The following is a 26722-nucleotide window of genomic DNA, read 5'->3' as shown; positions in this document are numbered from 1 at the left end:
TCACTTTTTGATTATATTATGTGATCAGCAATGTCTGAAAAGTTTTATATAATTTGGGTAACTATTTGACTATATGATTAGTAATGCCTGACTAATTTTCTTTTTCTTCTTTTCCCCCCTCAGAATTTGGGTAATTATTTGATTGTATAATGGCTCTGAAAAGCATGGCAATGCAATCTGTTTGATATGTGTGCTTATTTTTATTTTCTCAATTGTACTGAGGAAACCCTTTTTTTCCCCGTTCCATTTTTTTCTTTTGTACTCATCTATCTATCTATCTATCTATCTATCTATCTATCTATCTATCTATCTATCTATCTATCTATCTATCTATCTATCAACCTACCTACCGACCGACCTACCTACCTACCTACCTACCTACCTACCTAAACTAGATGCAAGGGAGAACAGTCAGCTATGAGCCACATCCTAGGTACAGGATTAATAGCACAATAAAAATTAGAATGTACAGCCCATTCCTAAAGGAGGGGTGGATACACGGCGATCGTGGACGGTGCAACCACGCCGCTCCTGTCAGGTTTCCCAGACGAAATAAAGGCAAATAAAGTATATTTAAAAATAAAAACTAGAAATATTGCCTCATTGCTTTTACCAAGGCTATGCTCGCAAAATAGATGGCATAGCAATGCCGCAGCATGAGGGGGGCATTCCTGGGGCAAAAGGGGTTAGGAAGCTGCCTAAAGGCAGCTCCACCCCCAGGAACGCCTCCCAGGATACCAGCGCGGGAGATATGGCGGGGAAAAGCTGGTGGGAGGCCGTTCTGGTGTCCAAGAGCCACGCTACTGCCACGGTCCAAAAGGGCAGACTTTTACAGTGTCTGTGCCAGTTCACATGGCACAAGTGGTATGGAGCCGTAGAGGTGACGCCGGCTCCTATGGGCTTCCCCCCCCCCTTCAGGATTGCATGGTTAGTCTCTTCCAGAGGGTGTGTGAGGATCTGTCCCGTGGACCCGGCCTCTTCACCCCCCCCCCCGGCCTGTTTGACTCTGGGGCGCTTCCCTGGCCTCAGGTTGGGTCGGATGAGGATCTCTCTCTCTCTCTCTCTCTCTCTCTCTCTCTCTCTCTCTCTCTCTCTCTCTCTCTCTCTCTCTCTCTCTCTCTCTCTCTCTCTCTCTCCTTCACACCCACGGCCAGTCCCTGCTCCACTGAGCCCGAAGCTCCACAGCGGACTGCCCCCTCTTCCTCCACGCTCCTCCCCAGGTCACTCTTTCTCTACCGAGGAAGGCTGCCGCGGGGCAGGGTGCCCAGGAGCGGCTCGCGGATGCGGCGCCTCTGGGGACCTCCCGCTGTGGGGCCGCGTGGCTGGGTTGCCCAGCTCTCTCCCTCCCCGCCAGGCCGTTTGTCCCTCCGAGGGCTTCGCGGGCGGCGGAACAGCCAGCTCCACACACACCCCCGACCACGGCCGGCCGGTCGTCCTGCCCGGTAAGTGCGCTGCCGGGTAGTCCCGCTGCCGGGGCTTGCCCGGCCGCGGGACAGGGTAAAATGCAAGGTTAAAACTGACAATACAAATCTCAGCACGAAAGGAGCACTGAAACTCCCCTTTTCCTAAGGTGCTTCCCACGTGACATAGGAATCTAAGTAGAAAGAGGAACGTGTCTCATGTCCTAATAGATGTGTGAAAGTCTGCAGGGGAACGTGGAAAACTTCAGAGGGCTGAAGGATTTTTTCCCTTCAATTTTTCCAATGGGAAAATTGAAGGGAAAAAGTCCGTCAGCCCTCTGAATTTTTCCAATGGAAAAACTGAAGGGATTTTTTTTTCCAATGGAAAAACTGGGACATTTTGGGGACCACTACAAAAGCTATTGAATGTTTTGTTTTATGAGTGGAATGAATTTTTAGGATAAGGTTTCATTCAATCTGAATGGGAAGTATCTATTGAAATTTTTATGTAAGAATCTACAGCATTAGATAACTGTAATCACTGAGTATACTGTAAACATACACAATATTTTCAGGAATATATTTACTTTTAAAATGTGACTCGTCCAGTCCACAATTAATATTCTATAAGTTACGTCATGTGGATAAGTTACTGAACAGTTCAGTGTTACCCATGTTATACAGTTTAATTCTATCACCAAATATGCTACTAGCCCAGGGGTGGGGAACGTCAGGCCCGGGGCCCCTGCAAAGTCATTTGGTCTGGCCCTTCATGGGTCTTGGCAGATCTCTAGCTCAGAAGGATCTAAGACTGGTGATCCGTCCCCTCCCATGGACAGGAATAGCCTCTGTTCAAGCCAGATGTTTGTTTTGCTGAGAAAAGGAACCTTTTTTTCCCTTGCAGAAGAGTCATTAGCTATGGAGCTGCTAGGAGTGCCCAAGAAGCTGTGTTAACCCTTTCCCACCTGGGCCATGGAGAAACATATTCCCTCTGTACTACAAGAGGGCTGGGGGCGGAAGTGGCAACAATGGAGGGGTTAAAAAAGGCAGGGCCAGAATGTGCGTGGTGGGAGGAGTTCTTAGCCAGTGTGTCCTCATTTCATCCCTGCAGGCGGAGGTAGCAGGAGCAGGCTGTAGAATCTGGCCCCGACCATGTGGAGCAGGAGCAACTCCGGCGTGCGGCTGGACGGCTACGCCCAGCTGGTGCAACAGACCATTCTGTGCCACCAGGTGGGCGAGTGCGCCACCGGTTGGACGCCTGCCTGCTTGCCCGTGTGTGTGTGTGTGGGGTCATCTGGGGAAGCTGCCTGCTTGGAGCTTGGTCGACTAATTTTTAAGTTGATAATTTTGTATGGCCCGCAAATGATGTTATAAATATCCAAATGGCCCTTGGCGGAAAAAAGGTTCCCCACCCCTGTGCTAGCCTAATTATGTCTGTATGGGACATGTCCGAACAACACACTTTCTTTTGTTTACCACAAACGTTGTGTTTTCTGTTTTCAACTTCTAATTTTTTCTGCTTCTCTCAGATGCCAAAAACAAAGATACTCCAAATAACAAATACAGCACGCTGGCCATAAAACGAAAATTAATCTTGTTCACACAAAATGTGTTCAAACTGCATAGGGTGCAGTAGTTTGCAGCTCTCTCTTTGACATTGTGTGTACAGTACTGAAAAATTGGAGGTAGAACAGGATAGAAATGGCATATCATGTTCTCACTGTTGTATAAATGAGGTATGATGTACCATGTGGTTTTATTAAGGTTGTGGGAACTAGAAAATGTGTGGGAAGGTGGGGAGGTAGAGAGAGAGAATACTGGGGGGGGGTGGCAGTCAAGTTGCAGCAGACTTATGGTGACCCCATAGGGTTTTCAAGGCAAGAGATGTTCAGAGGAGGTTTGACACTGCCTGACCCTGCATCATGCCCCTGGAATTTCTTGGCTGTCTCCCATCCAAATACTTGCCAGGGTCAGGGCTGAGAGTGTGCGACTCAGCCAAGGTCACCCAGCAAGCTTTCATGGAGCAAGTGGGGATTTGAACCAGGTTTTCCCAGAACCTAGTCGGACAAGCAGATCCCAAATTGTAGCTTGAAGACAACCACTGTTCCTGTTCTTAAAAGCTGAAGACTAAGCAGAACATGCAGCGTCTTACACAGGCCCCTCAGTGGTCCACAGAGGTCCAGGCTGTTTCCAGCCATTGAGGTACCTAGTCACAATGGCCACTGAGAGGGCAATTCTAATACTGCTTCTATTGCTTGGGCGACAGTTTTAGAACCCTCCTTTTTAAAAAGATTTCAGATTTTTCTGCATATCATTTGGGGAGGAAAAAGGGGTAGGGAGAAGCCAGAGGTTATGCAAAGGTGGCTTCAGAATCAGATGATTTATCTGCCTGAAAATTAGTAGCTTGCCTCTTCACTCATATTTAGGATGGTCATACTAGGCATGATTCATCCTTTTCTTAACCACTTCCAAGTTGCATAAATTTCAATAGAGAAGATTTATACACATGCTTAAATTTCTTCTATGGACACCAATGGAACTCAGCAGTGCTTAACTGGAGCTGGGACTGTACCCATTCCTTTCCTATTTGTTTTCCTTTCACACAATCCTTTTTGGGGGGGGGAGGTTAAGAGGGATGAGAAACTGCTAAAAAGAGGAACTGAATTATTGTTCTCTAAACATACGAAACTGCTTCATGCCCATCTACCCAGTGTGATCAATTCTGACTGGCAGCTGCTGTCTGGGATCTTAGGCAGAGAAAGGTCTCACCTGATTCTTACCACCCGAGAGCCTCTAACTGGATATGCCAGTGTCGTGTAGTGGTTAAGAGCAGTGGTTTAGAGCGGTGGACTCTGATCTGGAGAACCGGGTTTGATTCCCCACTCCCCCACATGAGCGGCCGACACTAATCTGGTGAACTGGGTTTGTTTTCCCCCTCCTACACATGAAGCCACCTTGGTGACCTTGGGCCAGTCACACTCTCTCAGCCTCACCTACCTCACAGGGTGTCTGTTATGGGGAGGGGAAGGGAAGGTGATTGCAAGCCAGTTTGATTCTTCCTTAAGTGGTAGAGAAAGTCAGCATATAAAAACCAACTCTTCTGCTTGCAAAATGGAGCCTTGACTACTTACCGTGAGGGCTCCTTCTCTTCTGAGGCGGAGGGCATCTTGGAACTGTGGGTTATTGTCCATGCCCCTATCCGGGGAGGCAGGACCAAAAAGATTTCCTGCTGCCCCCTATTGGGACACTAACCCGTTGAACCTCAGTCACAGGCTTGCTTAGCTCTTAAACAGGAATAAAACGAGGTCTAACGGAATGAAACGTAACCTTAACCAAATAACACAGGAAGGAACTTGACAAACAGACAAGAATTGGGACCGGCATTAGGTCTGAAGCTGTCTTCTGAAGATATGGTCGATAGCACGTTGTCTTGACTCTTCGTCCGGGTGGGCAAGATGCCCTCCGCCTCAGAAGAGAAGGAGCCCTCACGGTAAGTAGTCAAGGCTCCATTCTCCTCTGAGGCTCGGGCATCTTGGAACTGTGGGACCTATCAGAGCTCCCATCCGGGTGGGTCATGCGTTCTCTTCCACTACGTGCTGTAAGACCCTGCGGCCAAAGGCCGCCTGTGCAGATGACCATGTACTAATCTTGTAATGCTTGACGAATGTTGACACGCTTGACCACGTGGCTGCACGGCAAATTTCGTCAACAGGAGATTGCTTGTCAAACGCCGCCGTTGTAGAGGCGCTGCGAAGCGAATGAGCCGTAATTCCCGGTGGAAGAGGAGCCCCCGCGGCTTTGTATGCCTCAGCTATTGTTGACTTTAAGGTATAACTAATGGATGCCGCTGACATTCTGAGACCTTTGTTAGGGTTGGATATGTTAACAAACAAATAGTCCGTCTTTCTCAGGTCCGATGTTCTATCAATGAAGATGCGCAAAGCTCTACGTAGGTCGAGAGAGTGCCAAGACCGTTCCTTTGGGCAAGATGGTTTAGGACAGAACGATGGTAAGGAAATGTCCTGACCGCGATGAAAAGGAGAGTTAATCTTGGGGATGAAGGTAGGGTCTGGTCTTAATACCACCTTATCCCTATGAAAGATGCAAAGTCCCTGACGGATGGACAGGGCTCGCAATTCTGACACTCGACGAGCCGATGTGATGGCTACGAGGAATAGAACTTTCATCCTAAGAAGTCTAAGAGGAGCTGTCCGAAGGGGCTCGAAGGGTTCCTTCGTTAGGGCCTTAAGAACGATGTTAAGATTCCAGGTAGGGAACCGATGAACAGTAGGAGGTCGAGTCTGGGAAACTCCCTTCAGAAAGGAGACGATATGCCGATGCTTGGACAACGCCACTCCATCCACCATTGGAACTACTGTTGCTATGGCCGCAACCTGTCTGCGAAGAGTAGAAACTGCTAGGTTTAGTCTCACTCCCTCCTGTAAGAACCCTAGGATGTTGCTAACTCCTGGTTGAAGAGGGTCAAACTTCTTTCTACGTGCCCATCTGACAAACGCTTTCCAAGAAGCGGAATATATGCGACGGGTTGCAGGTCTGAACGCCTCAAGAATGGTGTTTACGACCTCTGTAGGGTAACCCAGTTTGACCAGGCTCATCCTCTCAAGTGCCAGACGGTCAAGCAGAACCAGTGGGGGTCTGGGTGGGCTAGAGGACCTTGGCGTAAAGTCCCCCACTGGGTTGGTATTCTCCATGGTTCTTGAACTGCTAGTCTTTGTAGAGTGACGAACCATGGACGACGAGGCCAAAACGGGGCCACTAGAAGCACATTGGCTTTTTCCAGCTGGATCTTGCGAAGGACCTTCGGAATGATTGGCAGAGGCGGGAAGGCGTACAACAGAGTGCTTGGCCAAGGACTGAGAAGAGCATCGATTCTCTCTGCGTCTGGGTGGAAGAATCTGGAGAAGAATCTTGGGAGTTTGGAATTGTCTGACGAGGCGAACAAATCGACCTCTGGAAGACCAAATTTTTGAGTGATGAGACGAAAGGAGTCCTGGTCTAAGGACCACTCTCCTTCGTTTACTTGCTGCCTGCTCAGCCAGTCGGCTTCCACGTTGAGAGCGCCCTTTATGTGTTCCGCCCGTATTGATAGAACCTTGAACTGGGCCCAGCGGAATAGTTTGACTGCTTCCTGATGTAACGTCGATGATCTTGTGCCCCCCTGTTTGTTCAGGTGGGCCTTGGTAGTCGTATTGTCCGTCCTGACTAGGACGTGGTGGTTGCAAACGTCCGCTGAGAAGAATAGAAGAGCCAGTCTCACCGCTCTTAGCTCCAGCACGATGATGTGAAGGGTCGACTCCTGAGCAGACCAACGTCCTTGGGCCATTTTTCCATTGAGGGTGGCTCCCCACCCCTCCAGACTGGCGTCCGTAAAGAGCTGGAGAGGATCCTCGTGCAGGTACTGTGTGGGTTTGGTTAAATTCTCCCTGGAAGCCCACCACCGCAGGCTCTTGCGGACACTGAGTGGTAAGGGAATGATTCTGTCCCTCTTCATCCCAATGTCCCCTTGGTAGGGGCAAAGGAGCCACTGCAATTGTCTGGAATGGAACCTGGCCCAAGGCACCACTGCTATGCACGAAATCATGTGCCCTAAAAGTTTCGCTAGGGACATTAGCCTGGCTGATTTGGAACTGGCGGCTGATGCTGCCCGACTGACAATTTTTTCCACTCTCTCTCGGGACAAGGTTACAGTATTCTTCCGAGAGTCTATTCGCACTCCCAGGTGTACCAGAGATTGTGCGGGGCTGAGGGAACTTTTCTCGAAGTTCACTAAATATCCATGGTCTTGAAGAACCTGGACTACTCTGTTGGTATGGGTCCGGGATTGTTCCCTGGATTGTGCACAGATCAGGATGTCGTCCAGGTACAGATGTACCTGGATAGACTCCTGTCTGAGGGTGGCCATAACAGTCACCAGGGTCTTTGTGAAAACCCGGGGGGCGGAAGCTAACCCAAAGGGGAGGGCCCTGAATTGATAATGATTGACGCCATGGGTGAACCGAAGGAACCTCCTGTGGGCTGGATGGATAAGAATATGGAGGTAGGCCTCCGTCAAATCCACCGCCGTCATGAAAGTCTGAGGCTGAAGGGACTCCATGATAGATTTTAACGTTTCCATCCGGAAATGTTTGCGCCTCATTCTTCGGTTCACATACTTTAAATTAAGGATAGCCCTCCAGTCCCCATTTTTCTTCGGAACCGTGAAGAAGATGGAGTAGATCCCCAACCCCCTCTCCTGGTTGGGGACCCTCTCCACGGCTCCTATGTGCAAAAGGTGTTGAATTGCTGTGGCGGTTCTGGTCCTCTTCTCTTTCTTTAGGGGTAAGGGGGAAGAAAGGAAACGATCCCGGGGTAGGGAAGAAAACTCCAGGAGATATCCCTGAGATATTATTTGGGATACCCACGAATCCGGGTTGGAACTGGCCCATATGTGACTGAAAGCCTGAAGTCTCCCCCCCACTGCCAGCAGTGAGGCGTCATTGTGAATTGTTGTTTTTGGGGAACTTATCCCCTTTGTCGGACCTAGCCGGGCCTTGTCTCTGGAACTTCCCCCCTTTCCGAAAGGATCTACTCTGGTTCCATGAGTTACTCTGGTTCCAGGAGCCCTTTCTGTAGTCTGCCCGATATCTGGGAGAGACCTTGGAAGAACGAAAGGACGGGTAGTAAGAGGATCTATTCTCCTTCCGAATTTGCCTAGGGAGAACGTGCTTCTTATCCCTAGTTTCAATCAAAATCCCATCCATTTTTTCTCCGAAAAGCCGACCCCCTTTAATGGGGTAGGACATGAGAATGGTTTTAGATCTGAAATCGGCCGGCCAGGCCCTTAGCCACAGGGCCCTTCTAATGGATGTGGTAGAAGCCATGGCCCTAGCCGTGAAGGACATTGTGTCCAGAGAGGCATCTGCCATAAGAGTGATGGCACTAAGCACTCTTTCCAAACCCCCAACTACCCTGCGGTTGTCGGGCGGTACCAATTGTAGGAGTTTTTTGACCCATAAATAGGAAGCCCTGGCAAAAATGGAGGTAGTAGCGCTAGCCTGAATGGCTAGGGCCGAAGCCTCATGAGCCTTTCTTGCCAAATGGTCAGTCTTCCTGTCCAGCTGGTCACGGATGGATCCCACCCCATCCTCGGGAATCAATCCAGGGGTCTGAAGGTCAGCCACTGGAGCATCCACTACATGAACCTTCAACATCTGCATGGCGTGAGGGGCCAGGCTATAATGTTTTTTGACGTAGGCCGGGACCTGCTTATTAGAGGAGGGGTTATCCCACTCATCCGTGAGGGCCCTAATGAAGAACTCTGGGAAAGGAACCAGATTGCTTTGAGTCCTCCTTCTGGGGAAGCACTCCTTCACTCCCTCTTTAAATTTTGACTTAGGTTCCTCTGAGGGCTGTTGCTCCTCATTAAGATCTAAGGCGATCATAGCCTTTGCCAACAAACCCTGAAAATCCTCTCCCGAGAACAACCTGGGCTGTTGGTCATCAGGACGGGGGGTCTCGTCCTCGGAGTCGAACTCCCCTTCCTCGCGTTCTTCCCCTTCAGATTCCTGATCAGTGGTAATGGTATCCTGATGGCTAGAGGAGTCAGAGCCAGTTTGAGAGATTGGCTGTGACTGTGCCTTTTTGGCGGCCTTAGTGGGCCAAGAAAAGGAAGTCTCCTCTCTGGATGGCCCCCCCGAGGTGGATGAACTGCCCTCCTCCCCCACTGCTTGGGGATGGAGAACTGATCCTGAAAAACCACTAGAGGTCTGAGTCAAGCGCATTTGGAAAGCCTGGAAGGCTTGCCACTGCCTCTGTAAGGCTATATTAACCATGTCATTAGCCTGATCTGCTGTTAAAAACCTCCCTGTTGCCGCCCCTGAGGTGGGAAAGGGGTTAAGAAAAGGCTGGTGGGCTGAAGCCTGCTGCATTGGCATAAAGTGGCCCCCTATAGGTCCCAGCGAAAAGGCGGGAATAGGTGCTGCAGGCTGTCTTCCTGTTTGCTCCGAAAGGGGGGGGGGTACGTTACCACCTCCCGACGGGAGACTGTCTGTCGCCACGGGATCTGACGTCGCGGGCGAAGATGCTGCCGAGGAGGGCTGGATCCGCGAGTAGACAGCCGGGGCCTTCCCGCTGGCTCTCGCCGCGCCGGCGAACTTCCCGCTGCCGCGCTTCCTGCGTTTAGCGCCGGCAAGGGACGGCGCCGTTTTTCGCGCCTTTTTTTGCTTGGGCTGAATGGCGCCTCCGCGATCTTCCTGCGGCTCTCCGCTCTCCTCCGTCGCCCGGGTGTTCTCTCCGCCCTTGGTCGGAGCGTTGTTGTTCGGGGCGAATTGGACCAGCCCCACTGAGTAGTCCTTCTCCGAGAGAAGGTCGTCTTCTCTGTTCAAAATGGCGTCCGCCATTTTCTCTCCCCTTCTTCTTCTCGCCCCAACACTCAGGACAACACCAGGAAGGTCGGGGGAAAGGACACCGGGTAGGTCAGGTCGGGTGGGGAGGTAATTGGAAAGGAAGGTTGAGGAAAGGATTAAGGGAAAAGACACAAAAAGCCTCTAAATCTAGCCTAAAACACAGAGCTGTGAAACTCACTGCTCTCCCCGCTAGGCAGGACAAAAGACTGAGGTTCAACGGGTTAGTGTCCCAATAGGGGGCAGCAGGAAATCTTTTTGGTCCTGCCTCCCCGGATAGGGGCGTGGACAATAACCCACAGTTCCAAGATGCCCGAGCCTCAGAGGAGAAAGCCCGTGCTCCAAAGCCGAGCTATTCTATTTTATTTACTTATTAATTATCTTAAGATTTATATATCCCGTCCTCCCCAGTTGAAGTCAGGCTCAGGGGATCATAACTCAACTAAAAATGGGGGGGGGGAGGTAGGGAGACTAGCATAGATGACATCTGCGGCTGCCCTCAGTTGTAGACCTGGTGGAGCAGCGCTCCATTTTACAAGCCCTGCGGAACTCTTTAAGGTCCCGCAGCAGGGCTCTGATGTTGCTAGGAAGGGTTTTCCACCAGGCTGGGGCCGAAAAGGCCCTGGCTCTCGACGAGGACAGCTGCACATTCTTAGGGCCGCGGACCACCAGTAGGTTATTATCTGCAGAACATAATGTTCTTTGGGGCGTGTACCAGAAGAGGTGGTCCCGAGGTGTACCTCATCTGTTTAGTTTGCCTTCCTTTCCCCCCTCAATATATCCAAACAATACTCAGAGGAAAGCCCTTTGGGGTTAGGGACAAATGTTGATGGAACTGCTGTAAGTCATTGTACAGGTCATGAAGGGTCTCAGATATGGGGTTGGGTCCAAAAGGTAAGCTTCCACAATCAGAAGGCGGACTTAGCTCACAAAAAGGCTACTTTATTGGGCACTTTCACACATGCTGAATAATGCACTTTCAATCCACTGAAGCTGGATTTTACTGTGTGAATTGGCAACACCCACTTGCAAACGATCGCTAAAGTGCACTGAAAGTGGATTGAAAGTGCATTATTCGACATGTGTGAAAGAACCCTTTATCTCTCAGGCTAGAACACTGCACGAAAAAGCTGTAACAGAATCCAAAGCTGCTGACCCGCCTGTGCAAGCACAAGGGCAGGCATGGTGCAGTGATAAGAGTATCAGACTAGGGCCAGAGAGAATCTGCGTCAAATTCTCACTCTGCCATGAAGCTCACTGAATGACCCTGGAGTGCTCACTCACTCTGAGCCTGTCCTACCTCACAGGATTGTCTGCAAGAATGAAGCAGGAATAGAAAACATGAGAAAAGACAAGCTAATCTAATAACCTAAATAACATGTGGACATTTGAGCATAATGTTGAGCATAAAGTCTCTGTGGAACTGTCAAGTCACTACTTTTCTTCCAATCACAGTTCTTTGAATCCAATCCAAACATGCATCTCACAAGTCATTTACACCTCCTACAGTGTCGGAAGAGACTTGAAGGCACTTAACACACACACACACAGGGTGGCTAAATAAAACTGGGCGTACAAGGCAACTGTAAGTTCAGAACAAGTAATTTTACTTATTATACAAACAGAAAGGAGGTAGAGAAATAATACATGACAAATTTAAAATCCTGTAACTCTCAAACTAAGGGCAATTTCAGAACACTTTGAAAAACAAAGCTAGGTTCAATCTTAGCATTGGTTTACAATCCCCCACAGGAGAAACCACACCTGACTGAGTTATTTAGGGTGGGTCAGATTGAGGCCTCCAGGCAAACTTGCCAAATTTGGTTGATCTCTTCCTTCTAGTTTTCAATCAACAACAACAATGAGTCTGTTGGTATAAGTACCCACAGGTGATCTAGTAAAAACGTCTGTAGGCTAGTAATACTTCTTATTGACAAGCGTAGAACTGTGAGGCACTTTACAAAGGCTGGGTGCAATCCAGCCCTTTGGAAGACCCACAGATTCCTATGAAGCACAAGCTTAAATCTTTCCCACTGAGACCAAGGAGAGGGGACAGAGGAACTGTGTCCAGTATGTTTTACAGGAAACCTTTTCCTTTTGGAAAGCGAAAAAGCAGTACTTTTTTGTGTGCATAGGCTTACCTCTTGTCTAAAGCTCGAAGAACCTTCGCAAAAACTTCTAGCTCACAAAATTCGCTACCCAACTGGCACAGTCGTCCTTGCTGGTAAAGCTGGGAGAAGAAAAGACAAGTGTGAATGGTGTAAATGATGGAAATGCAAATATTAAGACATGCACTCGGCCCAGCGGTTACCAAGCTGCTCCTCTACAGAACTCAGACACACAAATATTGACTCTTACACAGAACAAGCCATTTGGTGCACATCTGTGACTGTCGCTTAATCAAGGAACATACACCACTTGGTACAGTGTGTTGATGTTGCTAGGCTAGGAGGACAGTGACCTTCCCACGCTCTGCACAGAAAAATAAAAATGGTAAGGACACACGGGTCATTCATCTGTCTACCTTGTTCATACGCAGACCAAAAGATTTTAACTGCGTAAGGAGAAACGGGAGAAGGTGCCGACACTATTCTCCCAAACTATGCCTCATCTCTGCCTTGCGCTCCAAAACTTCCATTCTTGGCTGGAACCAGAAATGGAGGAAACAATGGGCTTCAGTGAGGTATGCTGTGCAGGGAGGGGAGTGGGTGTTTCACACTCCCACCTTCTGCTCTATTGTTCAGGATAGACCCCACCACTTTTAATGGGGTGGACAAATGAAAAGCAGGAAGTTTATATCTCCTACTCCATGCCCAGAAGATGGCCAAAGTGCCCTCGCTTTCATCATCTGCCTAAGGTCATAGAATCAGCATTACTGACAGATGGCCATCTAACTTCTTCTTAAAAACCTCCAGGGAAGAAGAGCTCACCACCTCCTGAGGAAGCCTGTTCCACTGAGGAACAGCTCTAACTGTTAGAAAATTCTTCCTAATGTCTTTTGATTTAATTTCAACCCGTTGGTTCTGGTCTGACCTTCTGGGGCAACAGAAAACAACTCGGCACCATCCTCTATATGACAGCCCTTCAAGTACTTGAAGATGGTTATCATATCCCCTCTCAGTCTTCTCCTCTTCAGGCTAAACATACCCAGCTCCTTCAACCTTTCCTCGTAGGACTTGGTCTCCAGACCCCTCACCATCTTTGTTGCCCTTCTCTGGGCACATTCCAGCCTGTCTGCATCTTTCTTAAATTGCGGTGCCCAGAACTGAACACAGTACTCTAGGTGAGGTCTAACCAGAGCAGAGTAAAGCGATACCATCATTCACTATACACTATACTTCTTTTGATACAGCCCAAGATCTCATTTGCCTTTTTAGCTACCACATCACAAAGAAGAAACGAAGACCCTGTAGGGGGCAGCTAGACAGGGTAGTGAGGTCAGACCTTCTCTCCTGTGCATCTTTCGTTGTCTGTCTGCAGGCGGCTACTCTTAGGGCAATATCCTCCTCCTTCACAGAAATTCCACAGCCAGTTCTCTCTCTCAGCTAGTTATGTAAGTTAGGAGACTATCTCTGTCTCTACCCTTTACATGTTAGTTCCTCAATAAACCTTTACCGACACTTTAATCAGTTTGTGCACCTTTGCTGTGTTAGTTACTCTGTCAACAAAGCCCAAGTGCCTAGAACCCTAACAATGAGCTATTTAACATATTATTCCAGCCCCTCTGCACAGCTGGTGCTTAAAAACACCATGCTGGCAAGCATAAAGGAAGGTGAGATATTTGCCAACTCTACTTTGAACAATAACTTGGCACAATTTCAAGATCTCCATCATTCTAATACAGGATAGTATTCATCTGTATTCTAAAGCAGTGGGCTTGTTTAAGACATTTTAACCCCCTTTCCCCCTCAATGACCAATGATAGCCAAATATGATACCATAAGAACATAAGAAAAGCCATGCTGGATCAGACCAAGGTCCATCAAGTCCAGCAGTCTGTTCACACAGTGGCCAACCAGGTGTCTCTAGGAAGCCCACAAACAAGACAACTGCAGCAGCACCATCCTGCCTGTGTTCCACAGCACCTAATATATTCGGCATGCTCTGATCCTGGAGAGAACAGGTGTGCATCATGACTAGTATCCATTTTAACTAGTGGCCACAAATGCCCCTCTCCTCCATGAATATGTCCACTCCCCTCTTAAAGCCTTCCAAGTTGGCAACCATCATCACATCCTGGGGCAGGGAGTTCCACAATTTCACTATGCGTTGTGTGAAGAAATACTTCCTTTTATCTGTTTTGAATCTGTTACCCTCCAGCTTCAGCAGATGATCCCATATTCTAGTATTATGAGAGAGAAAAGCTTCTCCCTGTCCACTCTCTCCAAATCATGCATAATTTTATAGATCTCTATCATGTCTCCCCTTAACCGCCTTCTTTCTTACCATCTCATTCCAATGTCCCATTTTTGTTTAAATTTTGTTTTTAAGCTATATACTTATTCAGTGTATTTTAAATTTTGGTTACCTGCCCTGAGCCTTGCTGTGCAGGGGGAGAGCGGGGTATAAATAGTAGTATAAATAAATAATATTGTAACAAATAAAAAATCAATTACTGACAGAAAGAACAACACAACATATCTAACCACTGGCCCTCTTACACTGCATAATCCAATTCAAATGAGTGGGTCCCTTCCAGAAGGCCATTGCATGATGTGGGGGGGGGGGAGTGTCGAGAAAAGGCTAAAGATCGTTCAAATCCTTCCAAAAAAGCAACAAAAAAGCAACACCTCAGCAGGAACTTGCAACCCACCTTAGAGTCCTGACTCATGTGACCACTGCTGTAAAAACTGAAGAAATTTCTGTCTTAGTATTATACCTGTTGAATGTTACCATTACATCCTAGTGTTATCCCTTGAAATCACACCAGTAAAGTATAAGCTCTATTTAAAAAAAAAAAGTCAGGCAACTTCTCCCGGTCAATAATTATATTCCACCTCCATTTTTTCTCAGAGCTACATAAATCTGGGATGTTGAGCATGGATTTTGCATGCACAAGTCCATACTTTTTCATTAATATTTTGCTAGTTTTACCTTAGCTTGGCAAGTCTCTTAAATGGGTAGGGAAGTAAGGATAAAATATGAACACTGTGGCAAAGGGGGTGGGATGAAGTTGGGGTGGGCGATCTGCCAATAGTTTTCACACTCTACATTATGTCTACATTGCAGGTTACTTTACATCTGTCTACATCGCAGGTTACACAGAGCTAGAATGCAAAGGGGGCCATGAACAGACATGGGGTGGCGGTGGTAAATGGCTGGGAAATTCTTCTCCCTGTTCCAGCCATTCCCTTCCAGGATAACTCTTGGGGGATTCAGAAGGCCAAGTTCTCCAACTCCATGTTTCTTCTTTTCTCCTCCTCAAATACCCACGGTATCTGACAAAGCAAGCTTTGACTCTCAAAAGCTTATTATACCCTGAAAAACTTGTTGTTCTCTAAGGTGCGGCTGTACTTGAATCTAGCTGTCAAGTATCCATGTCACAGTGTGCTGCAGGAAGAAGGCATTTAAAAAAAAATAAACACAGTCACAGTAATGTTTTTCTGCATACCTGGGGCAATCCTCCCAATATATAGGAACTCCCACCTTGCCTACACTTCACTGGCCTATGGACAGAAGAATGATCAATCAAGTTGGCTATCTGAGGGAACGCCACTAATACTAATTTTCAATTCCTTGTATGCTTCCCTTGGTCCCATGCATTCACATGCATAAACATATACCTGGGGAGATGGCAACAAGGGGTGCCAATCATGCCACTCAAACCTCGTCAAACCAGAGCTGTACTATGGAAGCAGGGAGCAAGTCACTGCCTATTAGTGAAGTGCGCGAAGAGCCATAAACCACAGAAATTCCTCTCTCTCACACCCATTTTACTAGCACTCAGTCATTTTACTAGCAGGTCAAGAAAAAGGAAACAATGATTTTTCAACATGGAATTGATTTGAAGAATTCCACGAGATGTGCAAATTGGCTACTGTAGCTCTGTTACTCACCGAGAGGGCTCTTTCCACTCCGAGGTAAAAGGGCATCTTGAAGCTTGGGTTTTCCCACCCTTTGCTCGGGGAGGCAGGACTAAAATTCTCATTTCCTGTCTACTGGGCGGGAAAGCCTCCAACTTCCAGTTTCCCTCCTGCCTTTGCGGGGAATAGCACGCTGTAGCAGAGCTCTTCTACTACTTTTACCTGTGACTTGTTCTGCTGAATGGGGACACTGGCTCATCTAAATCCAGCATTCTGTTTCACACAGGGCACAGAGGTCTTTCCCTGTTGGTACCTCCTAGGTCTGGTATTCAGAGTTTTACTGCCTCTGGATGTAGAGGTTCCCTTTGAATTTGTCTAACTCTTTTTTTAAAATACCTGGGTCTATTGATGTGGAAACCCCCTTGTGACTACCAGATGCAAGGCAAGGTGATCTCCTTTATACCCTGCTTGGAGTCTGCCAGGATATCCTGTTTTCTGCTGCTGGGAAGAGAATGCTGGCCAGGTGGAACTTCAGTTTAAGCCCATTAGGCAATTTTTACATTCTGAAAATCGTTAAAATACAGTGAACACTACAACTCCTCTCTCAGGGTACAACACACTCATCATTTTTCACAAAATATATTTAATCCTTAACAGAGAAAGGGGGTCAGGGGAGAAAACTGTGAATTACTTTTTTTAAAAAACAGCTTATTAGATTGTACACACTTTGCTGTTGGTAACACTCCTGCAAGCCACTTGGCCGTAAAACAGCTTTGTTCATTTGAACTTGGCATAAAAAAATGCAGCTCTTCCACTGACTTCACTAGAGTATAAGCCAACAAAGTTTGTTTACTACATTCACTGTTTGCGCTCTTTAACAGACTATTCAGTGGAAAATCAAGTTACAAGAGGCACTGTTAAAAGTATGGGCGTCAAACTTTAAGCAGGCAAAGATAGTGTTTTTTTAAATGCATGCCACAGAAAACATTTCATTTTTTAAAATCTTAGTCAATGGCTTATTTGTTCACCACGGTAGGCAAGAACCAACTGAGTCAAAGAAGTGGGGAAATGTGAACAGACTAGTAGACAGGTCTCCCCTTTCAAGCTACTGATGTGCCACATGGGTAAATAATTAACCTGAGAAGCGGGCTCTGCCTCAAAGACATCCATACCACCATAAACATGTTAGACTTTTAAGATGCCATCCCTTTGTTGTTTGGATTACAACAGATGAACAGTGTTGCCCTTCTGAGATTTAATTCATAGCAACATACCGGGAGATGGGCTACTACTTTTGATCTTTAGAAGGCAGTTGAAGACGGTTTTATTTAGGATTACATTTGGTTCAGTTTAGCAGCAGCCCTGAGTAGTGCTTTTAAATTTTGGATTTATGTTTTTAATGTATTTCACTTGATGTGTTTTATCTACGTTTGTAATCCACCTTGAACTCTGTAAGGAAGAAAGGTGGCGAATAAATGTTTTAAATAAATAAATACTTTTGTGGGCTAAGATGGCTGGGCAAGATGGTTACACAGTAATTTTAAATCTTTAGGCTGAGCAACCTCATAATATTCTACCCTGCATTACACCAGCTGTGTTATAAACCCTTAAGCATTTTAACATCAAGACAAGGGTGGGAAAGCATAAACTTGTTTAAATAGCCACAAGCAGCACTTGATTATTCAGTAATTATTACACTGAAAGTGTTCATAAAGTATTTCACCTCCTAGTAAAAAGGGTCACAGAAGCAGCAGCCTTTGGCCCAGTTTGCCAACTTGACTGGTGCCATGTCACCCCCCCCCTTTCTCAACTTGACTGGTGCCATTTCACACCCCCCCCCCTTTACTTAGAGGCACTGCAGGGTTTTTGTTTTTTTTTAATCTTCACTGGCCTCCAAGAGAAGGAATGAAAGAGAACAAGATTATCAAGTTAAACATTAGTTTCTCTCTGTTTAGTGGTACTTCCTAGGATGGAGAGAGACATATGAACTAACCCAAGCCTTCTTAAACTTTTTCCACTCACAACCCCTTTTCACCCGAGAAATTTTTACGCGACCCTGGGCGTATAGATATATAAAATAGGTATACAAATCAAACATTTACTGATAATAAATAATAAAGAAATTTATTTCAAAACAATTCTTTGGTTTTCATATAATTTTACCATTTATTAAAGACGAAAGCAAATTTCCATACTGAGATGGATGTACTTGTTTATTTTTACATAAAGAATTAAATCTTGCTGCCACATTTTTCATGACCCCCACATTCAGTTATGTGACCCCATACGGGATCGCGACCCACCATTCAAGAAGCTTACATCTAACTGAAGCTATGCATTTTTTAAAGAACACTGATATTCAGTGGCTGTGGAGACACCTGCAGCTCTTCCCCAACGTGGCACCCTTTCCATGTTCCAGGAAAGTGAGTGATGTGATAGGGTTTGCGGTTAGAAGGTGGTTACCACTTTAAAACAGCTGCTGCTGGAGGGACTGGGGGATGAGTAAACTATGGGTCTTACTTCAAGGGTGGAAGCAGTAGCAGAAGAGTTGGTTTTTATACCCCGCTTTTCTCTACCTTTAAGGAGTCTCAAAGCAGCTTACAATCGCCTTCTGTTCCCCTCCCCACAACAGGCACCTTGTGAGGTAGGTGAGGCTGAGAGAGTCCAGAGAGGGCTGTGGCTAGTCCAAGGTCATTCAGCAGGCTTCATGTAAAGGAGTGGAGAAACCAACCTGGTTCTCCAGGTTAGAGTCTGCTGCTCTTAACCGCTACACCATGCTGACATGTCCTCTCCAACACCCACTCCTCCTTCTCCGCAGTCTCTGCGCTCTCATCTCAGGATTGGGGCAACTGGCGGGAGGACAGGAAGATGAACACAGAGAAAAGAGCAAAACCACCACAGCAGACATCCAAGAAAAATGCCAGCTGGCCACAGTGGGGTGGTGAGTTTTACTCCCCTTTCGGCATAGCCAGATGGTCCTCCTCTGGACCCCTTGGCAATCTCTCTCACCTGAGTGACTGTGCCTCATCCTGATGAGAGAGCAAGGTGGCAAAGATGGGAGCTCTTCCCCTCATTCTTGATACACAAGGGCTGGCTAAGGCTCAGCAGGGGTGGGCAGAGACAACCACTTGCTCAGAGGCATTCCAGTAATTTACATACAGTAGAATCATAGAATAGAATCATAGGGTTGGAAGGGACCACCAGGATCATCTAGTCCAACGCCCTGCACAATGCAGGAAATTCACACCCCCAGTGACCCCTACTCCATGCTCAGAAGATGGCCAAGATGCCCCCCCCTCTCATCATCTGCCTATGGTCATAGAATCAGCATTGCTGACAGATGGCCACCTAGCCTCTGCTTAAAAACCTCCAGGGAAGGAGAGCTTACCTCCTCCCGAAAAAGCCTGTTCCACTGAGGAATTGCTCTAATTGTTAGAAAAGAAACTCTTTTGATTTAATTTCAACCCGCTGGTTCTGCTCTGACCTTCTGGGGCAACAGAAAACAACTCGGCACCATCTTCTATATGACAGCCCTTCAAGTACTTGAAGATGGTTATCATATTAATAGCTATATCTTATGTGTATGTTTGGTAGGGCAGTGCACAAGGTATACAATAGTTACGTGGCTCTTTTGGTTGCTGGTAATTGCAAATGCACCCTGGCCTGGATGGCTCGGGCTAGCCTCATCTCATAAGATCTTGGAAGCCAAGCAGGGTTAGTACCTGGATGGGAGGCCACCAAGTAAGTACTGGGTCGCTATGCAGAGGCTGCCAATGATAAACCAAACTCCCTGTTCATCTCTTGCCTTGAAAACCCCTTGAGGGGTTGATATAAGTCAACTTTGACTTGATAGAATTATACACACACACACAATTGTGAATATGGCTCTCTGTAACTGCGGAGTGAGTACCACTGACATATAGAGGCATAATCTGAATTCCTTTTGAGCTGGTTTCATTTCCACGAAGTAAACCACACTGGAAGGTGCCTTTGGTGTTTAATAACAATCAGAAGTTCAGACAGCTTCAAACAACTCTACTCCTCTTCTCCTTGTGTGTGTTAAGTCCCGTCAAGTCGCAACACCTCAAAATGTGCTTAAGTTTCTGGATCTCTGTTAGAATTTGAAAACTATATGTCCAAGCAACATGAGGTGGGTGATCTGGTGCAGGGAAAGGAGTCAGCCATTAAAAATTCATGTAGAGATGCAGGAATGTGTTTCCCGAACGGTTTTCAAGTTGTGTGCTGATAAAGCCTGGGGTGCCCCTGAGAAGAACATTAGGGAACCCTCAATGGTAAGACCCCTCATCAATCTTCTGAGAGCCAGCATGGTGTAGTGGTTAAGAGCGGTGGTTTGGAGCGGTGGACTCTGGAGAACCAGGTTTGATTCCCCTCCTCCACATGAGTGGCAGGTGTTAATCTGGTGAACTGGATTTGTTTCCCCACTCCTCCACATGAAACCAGCTGGGTGACCTTGGGATAGTCACAGCTCTCTTAGAGCTCTCTCAGCCCACCTACCTCATAGGATGTCTGTTGTCCGGAGGGGAAGGTGATTGTAAGCCAGTTTGATTCTTCTTTAAGTGGTAGAGAAAGTCGGCATTTATAAAATCAAATCAAATTTTATTTTGATACAATATTAGCTCTGAATAAAAATCAAAGTTAGCTTAAAATAATAAAAGTTGATGGTTCTGGGAGGGATGATTTGAAGAAGAGGAGGAAAGGAAAGATCTTCTATGGGAAAAGGTTTTCAATCAGCCGTTTACGAATCCCACTTGACCGGAGGCAAAATTTGGCTAAATCCGGATATAAAAACCAACTCTTCTTCTTGCACAAATCCACTGAATGGCCTCTGGTAATCAGAGATTCCATCAGGTGCACAGGGGGAAGTCTCAGGCAGAAGTCAGCACGCCACGCCGTCAGCCTTGCAGCATGGGATCCAAACCTGAAACAGAAGTGTTCCAGCCACCAGCCTCGCCCCCGGAGTCGCAAGAGCCCTTGGAATGCCAGAGAAGGCACAGCCCAGCACCGGACAACCTCAGGCTGCAAGCCTGAGTCAGATAAGGATCAGGAGGCCGACAGCCGTGCAGGCTGCTCAGCCACTGAGCAGAAGCACCTATCCTTGTATGACTCAGCAGGTTGAGCAGTTGCCCATTCCTGATCAGGGTTCTCCCGATAAAAGCAGCCAGAAAAGAGGTGAGCCAGCGTGGAAGCAATTTGTCCACAACCCTTGTGTACTTGCTGGTGTCCTGTGCCTTAGCTCTCAGCGTGTTGACCTTGCACCGGACCTGGACTTTGCTTATTGGATTCACCCCGACTTTGGACCGCGACCTGGCCTGTGCCCTTTGGATCTGCCCCTCTGGTTTGAGGCTTGGCTTTGGGAAACCTGTGTTTTGACCCAGGATTGCATTTGAACTATTCCTGTTACCTCTTGCCCCAGGTGCCTACCTGAACCAAGACAACCAGTTTACAGCTCTCCCTAGAGAAGAGGCCCCCATCTTTTTAGATAGATAGATAGATAGATAGATAGATAGATAGATAGATAGATAGATAGATAGATAGATAGATAGATAGATAGAGATAATTTATTAAGAGAAAAAAAGAAAATGGAAATATACCAGTACTAAAATACTCATAATACAAATTCTTGAAAAGAAACTAAAACAGTGCTGCTAATATAATTAAAATACCCATAACAGTGAACCAATTATTTATCTAAAAGCTGCATGATTATTACATCACTACCTCTCTATGATTTACACACGGGAGTGTTTTTTCCATCCTTGAAATTGTTAAGTTCCAGCGAGAGTCCAGTCCTTCTGTATTTTTGTCATTATTATAATACGTCAACTTAATTAAAGCATAAGTTTCTTTAACCTTATCAAGCAGGGGTCCCCAATCTTATTGAGCCTGTGTGGGCACTTTTATAACTTTGAGAACTGGGAATGGGCGGCACCATCACAAAGCGGCTGCCGTGGAGGGCCCAAAACCAATAAATAAATGGCTGTCATGGAGAACTGGAACAAAACCCAAAATGCGGGAAGTTGGAAGCCTCCTACTATGAAGTCAGTTGTTTCTGGGTTCTCCAGCAAAGGACATAGAGGAATGCTCTTTGCTCTGGGGAAGAAGCAAACGGGCAGCAGGGAACCCATGTGGTACATGTGAGTGCAACGTTTGGGATCACTGCCCTAGAGGCTTGAGGAGCCAGGAAGTGGGGCTGAGCAGCTGGGAAAGCTCCACCACTGGTGGAAAGTTCTCCCCAGGTGAACCATGAGGGGGGGGGGACCCAGAACTTCCCTCCCAATTTATTCCCCCTCTCCCACACCACAGATGTTTTGAAGAAACAGACAATTCTTATTCTCTAATCAAATTTAAGCTTCTTTTACTACCTCAAGAATATAGAACACATCATGATGTTTGATTTATTTGTTCAGATTTCCCCCAAAAAAACAATAATTACAAGTATTAGTAATGATAGAGATGGAAGTGCAATCTTCGTTTCTGGCCCTTGGCAAAATAGGAAAACTCTGTAAGAGCGGAAAATAGAAACCATCAAAATTGTAGTCAACAAAAGGACACTATTAGCTTAAAGTAGTCTTATTTCCATATAGTCAGTATTATCCATAAACTGAAGAAACGCACATTTTGAGAGGGCTGAGAAAACAAACAGCCCTATAACTAAGGCTGAAGGCAGAGTCAAAACACACTCTGAGAGAATGGAACATTGGAACTTACTGGGAAAGTTCCTTTTACCTAGAACGCTAAGGATATTGTTTTGATGAACGGGTATTTCCAATAATCCTAGAGGCAGGAAGTTGACTGCAAACTTTTATCTCCACCTTACTGGAAGCGCCCACCAACTTTCAGTTTGTAGACCTCTATAGCCATATAAGTAGTCCATCATGAAAAATTATTTATGTCTACTCAGAAAAGTTAAACATGTAGAACCAAGGGGAAAAAACAGAGGCAGTAAGCCTTGATCATAACGTCACAAACAGACATTGTAGGAAAATATGTATAGGAAAGGTAAGAACAGGTGCCTTGATCCAACTCCCAACACTTCTCCTTAAACAGGTTGGACAAAATTACTTCCTCCAAGTTCCAGAGAACTTTCATAGCAAGTTCAGTGTTTTGCTCTTGCCTGAAACCAGATTTTGATGAATGGGGTATTACAAAGCTGTACAGAATGAGGGCAGAATCACTGTTCACTTCCAGCTATTCAAAGGATTTGCTGGAGCACCCTTCGCCTGAATGCTACAATAGCCAAAACAATTGTATTCACATTTGTGGTGGCCAACAAATGTAGACAGTGAAGCCCAAGATACTGCTTCACAATTTTCTGCCACTGAAACATTCTCATCAAAGGCAAGCAGAACTCCTAATGCCTTGAGTAGTGATGCCTTCTGGGGACATGAGACCCATGGACTTGGAAGCTATGTAAATACTGCCTCTCAACCACTTGCTTACTGATGTCTTAGAAGCCTTCCTTCATCTAGCCATGGGATGGAAGAAGAGAAGCAAGGAATCAGATTTGCAGAACAGTGCCATCCTTCGAATACAGATGTGCTGAGACATGTGAGAGTTGAAAGCAGAACTCCAATGTGGCACCTGCCAAAACCTTCCCTGTTGCTCGCCAAGTGCTTTTAGAAATTGGGTGGGGCTTTTGCCCAGCAGAACTTCTGATTGCCTGGGTAGACTTAAAAGGCATCCTGTAAAACAGAGCTTCTACCTGAAATGTTGAAGAGTTACTATTAAAGTTACATATAACCTTGATCACTGACATTTTGTGGTTGGCTGTGCCTCCTGAACCCATTTTGTGATTGGCTCCACCTAGTGCAGCAGCCATTTTGTGGTGGTGCCCATCACCCAGTGTCAGAATTCCAAAGGTGCCCACCGGGTCAAAAAGATTGGTGACCCCTGGCAAACCACCTCTGAATGGTGCTTGCCTTGAAAACCCTACGGGGTTGCCATAACTCAGCTGTGACTTGACGGCACATGCACACCTCTAGCTAATACTTAAATGATCTGACATATGAAAGCTAATTAGACACCTAGGGCTTCTTACGTGCATGCCTATATCTGACTCAGGCCTGACCAGAGTCACCCAGAACACCTGGTCTGATGGAGAGCGTTCCCAGTTCCAACACACACCTCGCTGAGGTGACAGCAACAAAAGAGAACCTTGAGGGTGAGGTACTTCAACCATAGGTTAAAGGATGTCTCATAAATACCTGGAGGACTACATGGAGATGCCAGAAAGGAAAGTGATGAGGTGTAGGAGGGCATGACAGATCTGCTTAACATCAGGATGTCTGGAGATAGATAAACCATATACCTGAGGGAGAATAGAAGCCAAGCCAGCTACTTGCTAGCATAGCGTGTTGTATCTTAAACTCTGAGCCATGCTGGTTTGAAGAACCAAAATTCCCTTGCAACAGTACCACCTACACAAAGCCTTTCAAGTGCATTTATATACACATTGGCTGTTGAATGTATCCATGAAGTCATCATAACCACCGTGACTTCCTCTGGGAAGCCATGATTCAGGAGTGTTTGCAGCTTAATCACCATGCAACTGGGTGGAGTCAGGTAAGGTCAGGATGGAGAATCTGATCCTGTGAGAGTAGGTTTGTTGAAACTAAAATCCTTCAGGCAGGTGTTGTGGATAGTCCCACCAGGTTGGAGAACCATGGCCTCCTTGGCCAATAAGGATGGAGTGAACCTTGGCCCAAGGCACCATATCTATTAAAGCAATCATTAAGCCCTGTAATTGGGCTAACAGCAAGATGTCTGCTGAGTCCATTGTCTGTAACTTCCGAACCTTCTCCAAAGATTTTTTTTGTGAACTGTCTATGATGGCTTCCAATCATACAGCACACAATCAACCATGCACTACAGTGAGAAATCCATTTGTTTAGCTGTATAACAGGAACAACACTGGCTCGTCTTCATCCAGTTACACTTGTCAGAAAAAATCCAGGCCAGCCCATATCTAGCTAACCAGACTTTAAAAAGAATCCCTCAAAAGTAGGTCAGATTTTTTAGATTCTTCCTTTCTGAGATGAAAAGTGAAGTACAGTGGCAAGAATGAAACTATTAATCTATGTTAAAACAATGTACTGTGGAACTATCAGATACCAGACCATGCTTGCAAATAATATTCATTTGAAAACATTCAAAATGCTTTGCATACATATATCAACAATCCTTCACCACAGTTCTGTAAGCTAAGCCAATATTATTGGCTACATATTGTTGATAGGAAGAAGGGAGCGGAGATATAGCAGCTTAAGAGCCGTAGTTATTTGAAAGGAAGGCAACTCAATGTAAGACGACCTCCCTAAAGAAAAAAGCTATACACAACCAATAAAATTACTGGACATAACCTGTAACTTGTATGTCCGGGGTGGGGAACGTCAGGCCCGGGGGCTGTTTAAGGCCCGGGGGCTGTTTAAGACCCGTGAAATCATTTGGTCCAGCCCTTTGTGGATCCTGGCAGATCTCTAGCTTAGAAGGACCTAAGACTGGCGATCCGTCCCCTCCCGCAGACAGGAATAGCCTCTATTCAAGGCAGATGTGAGTTTGTTTTGCTGAGAAAGGAACCTTTTCCCCCCATTGCAGAGGAGTCGTTAGCTATGGAGCTGCTAGGACCGCCCAAGAAACTGTGTTAACCCTTTCCCACCCGGGCCATGGAGAAACGTATTCCCTCTGTACTACAAGAGGGCTGGGGGCGGAAGTAGGGACAATGGAGGGGTTAAAGGGGGCAGGGGCAGAATGTGCGGGGGGTGTCCTCCTTTCACCCCTGAAAGTGTGTCAGTGTGTCCTCCTTTCACCCCTGAAGGCGGAGGTAGCAGGAGCAACTCCAGCATGTGGCTGGACGGCTACGCCCTGCTGGTGCAACAGACCATCCTGTGCCACCAGGTGGGCGAGTGCGCCACCGGTTCAATGCCTGCCTGCTTGCCCGTGTGGGGGTCATCTGGGGCAGCTGCCTGATTGGGGCTTGACTGGCTAATTTTTAAGTTGATAATTTTGTATGGCCCACAAATGATGTTATAAATATTCAAATGGCCCTTGGTGAAAAAAAGGTTCCCCACCCCTGTTGTATGTGAATGTAAGATGACCCCCCCTTTTGTGTGATGGCATTCCTGGGGAAAAACCTAGTCCTGCAATGGAGTAAATACCATATGTGAGAATTCTGACATGTACCCCTGCCCTTATTGAAGGGAGATATGCACACAATCCTTATGCCCTGCTAGTCGGGCAAGGTAGAAACTATTGAACATGCCCTATTATACTGTTGTTTTTACCAGGAGATCAGAAACAGGTATATTAGTCCAATACTGCATAACTATCCAGGCAGACCAAATTATTTCTACACCGCCCTTCTTCTTGCCAACAGCTTTAATGAAACTACCCTCAAGGTGGCAAAATTTTGTGCATTGGCATGTCTAATAAGGCAGAAGAACGTAGCCTAATTAATATTAATTGTTAAATTCATGCTTTTATTAATTGCACTCCCTGTACAGAGATTTATGTGTATTCAAATGTAATTTTTGTTAATATCTATGTTTATGTCTGTAATGTTGGAATAGCACTTAGTAGCCATGTATTTAGATCAGGGATTTATCATTTTAATTGTAGTAATAATACCTGATAGTTTTAACAGGTTTTTTGGTCTTATATCAGATTTTGCTGGTCATTGACTGTAAATAAATTGATTGATTGACATGTACCCATCACCACTATTATGAAGCTGTATTGCCTCACTAAATCTCACGCATTGCGCAAATGGCCAAAAGCCCGGAACAAATCCATGTGTGTGCACCTGACCAGTAGGTGGGGAACTGCCTAGAAATCCATCCTTCCACGGGTGCTGTTCAGAACTCCTTGGAGAAAGAGGAGG

At 46.4% G+C, this 26722-nt stretch overlaps 1 protein-coding gene across 1 annotated transcript in view; it reads right to left on the bottom strand.

Annotated features, from left to right (window-relative positions):
- APPBP2 (amyloid beta precursor protein binding protein 2) overlaps nucleotides 1-26722 on the bottom strand; it is a 67162-nt gene that overhangs the window by 29406 nt on the left and 11034 nt on the right. Inside the window, exon 2 of the mRNA XM_056865119.1 lies at nucleotides 11944-12032. Within this exon, the coding sequence (XP_056721097.1) occupies nucleotides 11944-12032 (89 nt within the window). The remainder of the gene's footprint in view (nucleotides 1-11943; nucleotides 12033-26722) is intronic.

The sequence above is a fragment of the Euleptes europaea genome, chromosome 19 (genome assembly GCF_029931775.1).
Source record: "Euleptes europaea isolate rEulEur1 chromosome 19, rEulEur1.hap1, whole genome shotgun sequence".
NCBI lineage: Eukaryota > Metazoa > Chordata > Lepidosauria > Squamata > Sphaerodactylidae > Euleptes > Euleptes europaea.
The sequence above is the reverse complement of the archived record's forward strand: the minus strand, read 5'-3'. Positions and strand labels throughout refer to the sequence as shown.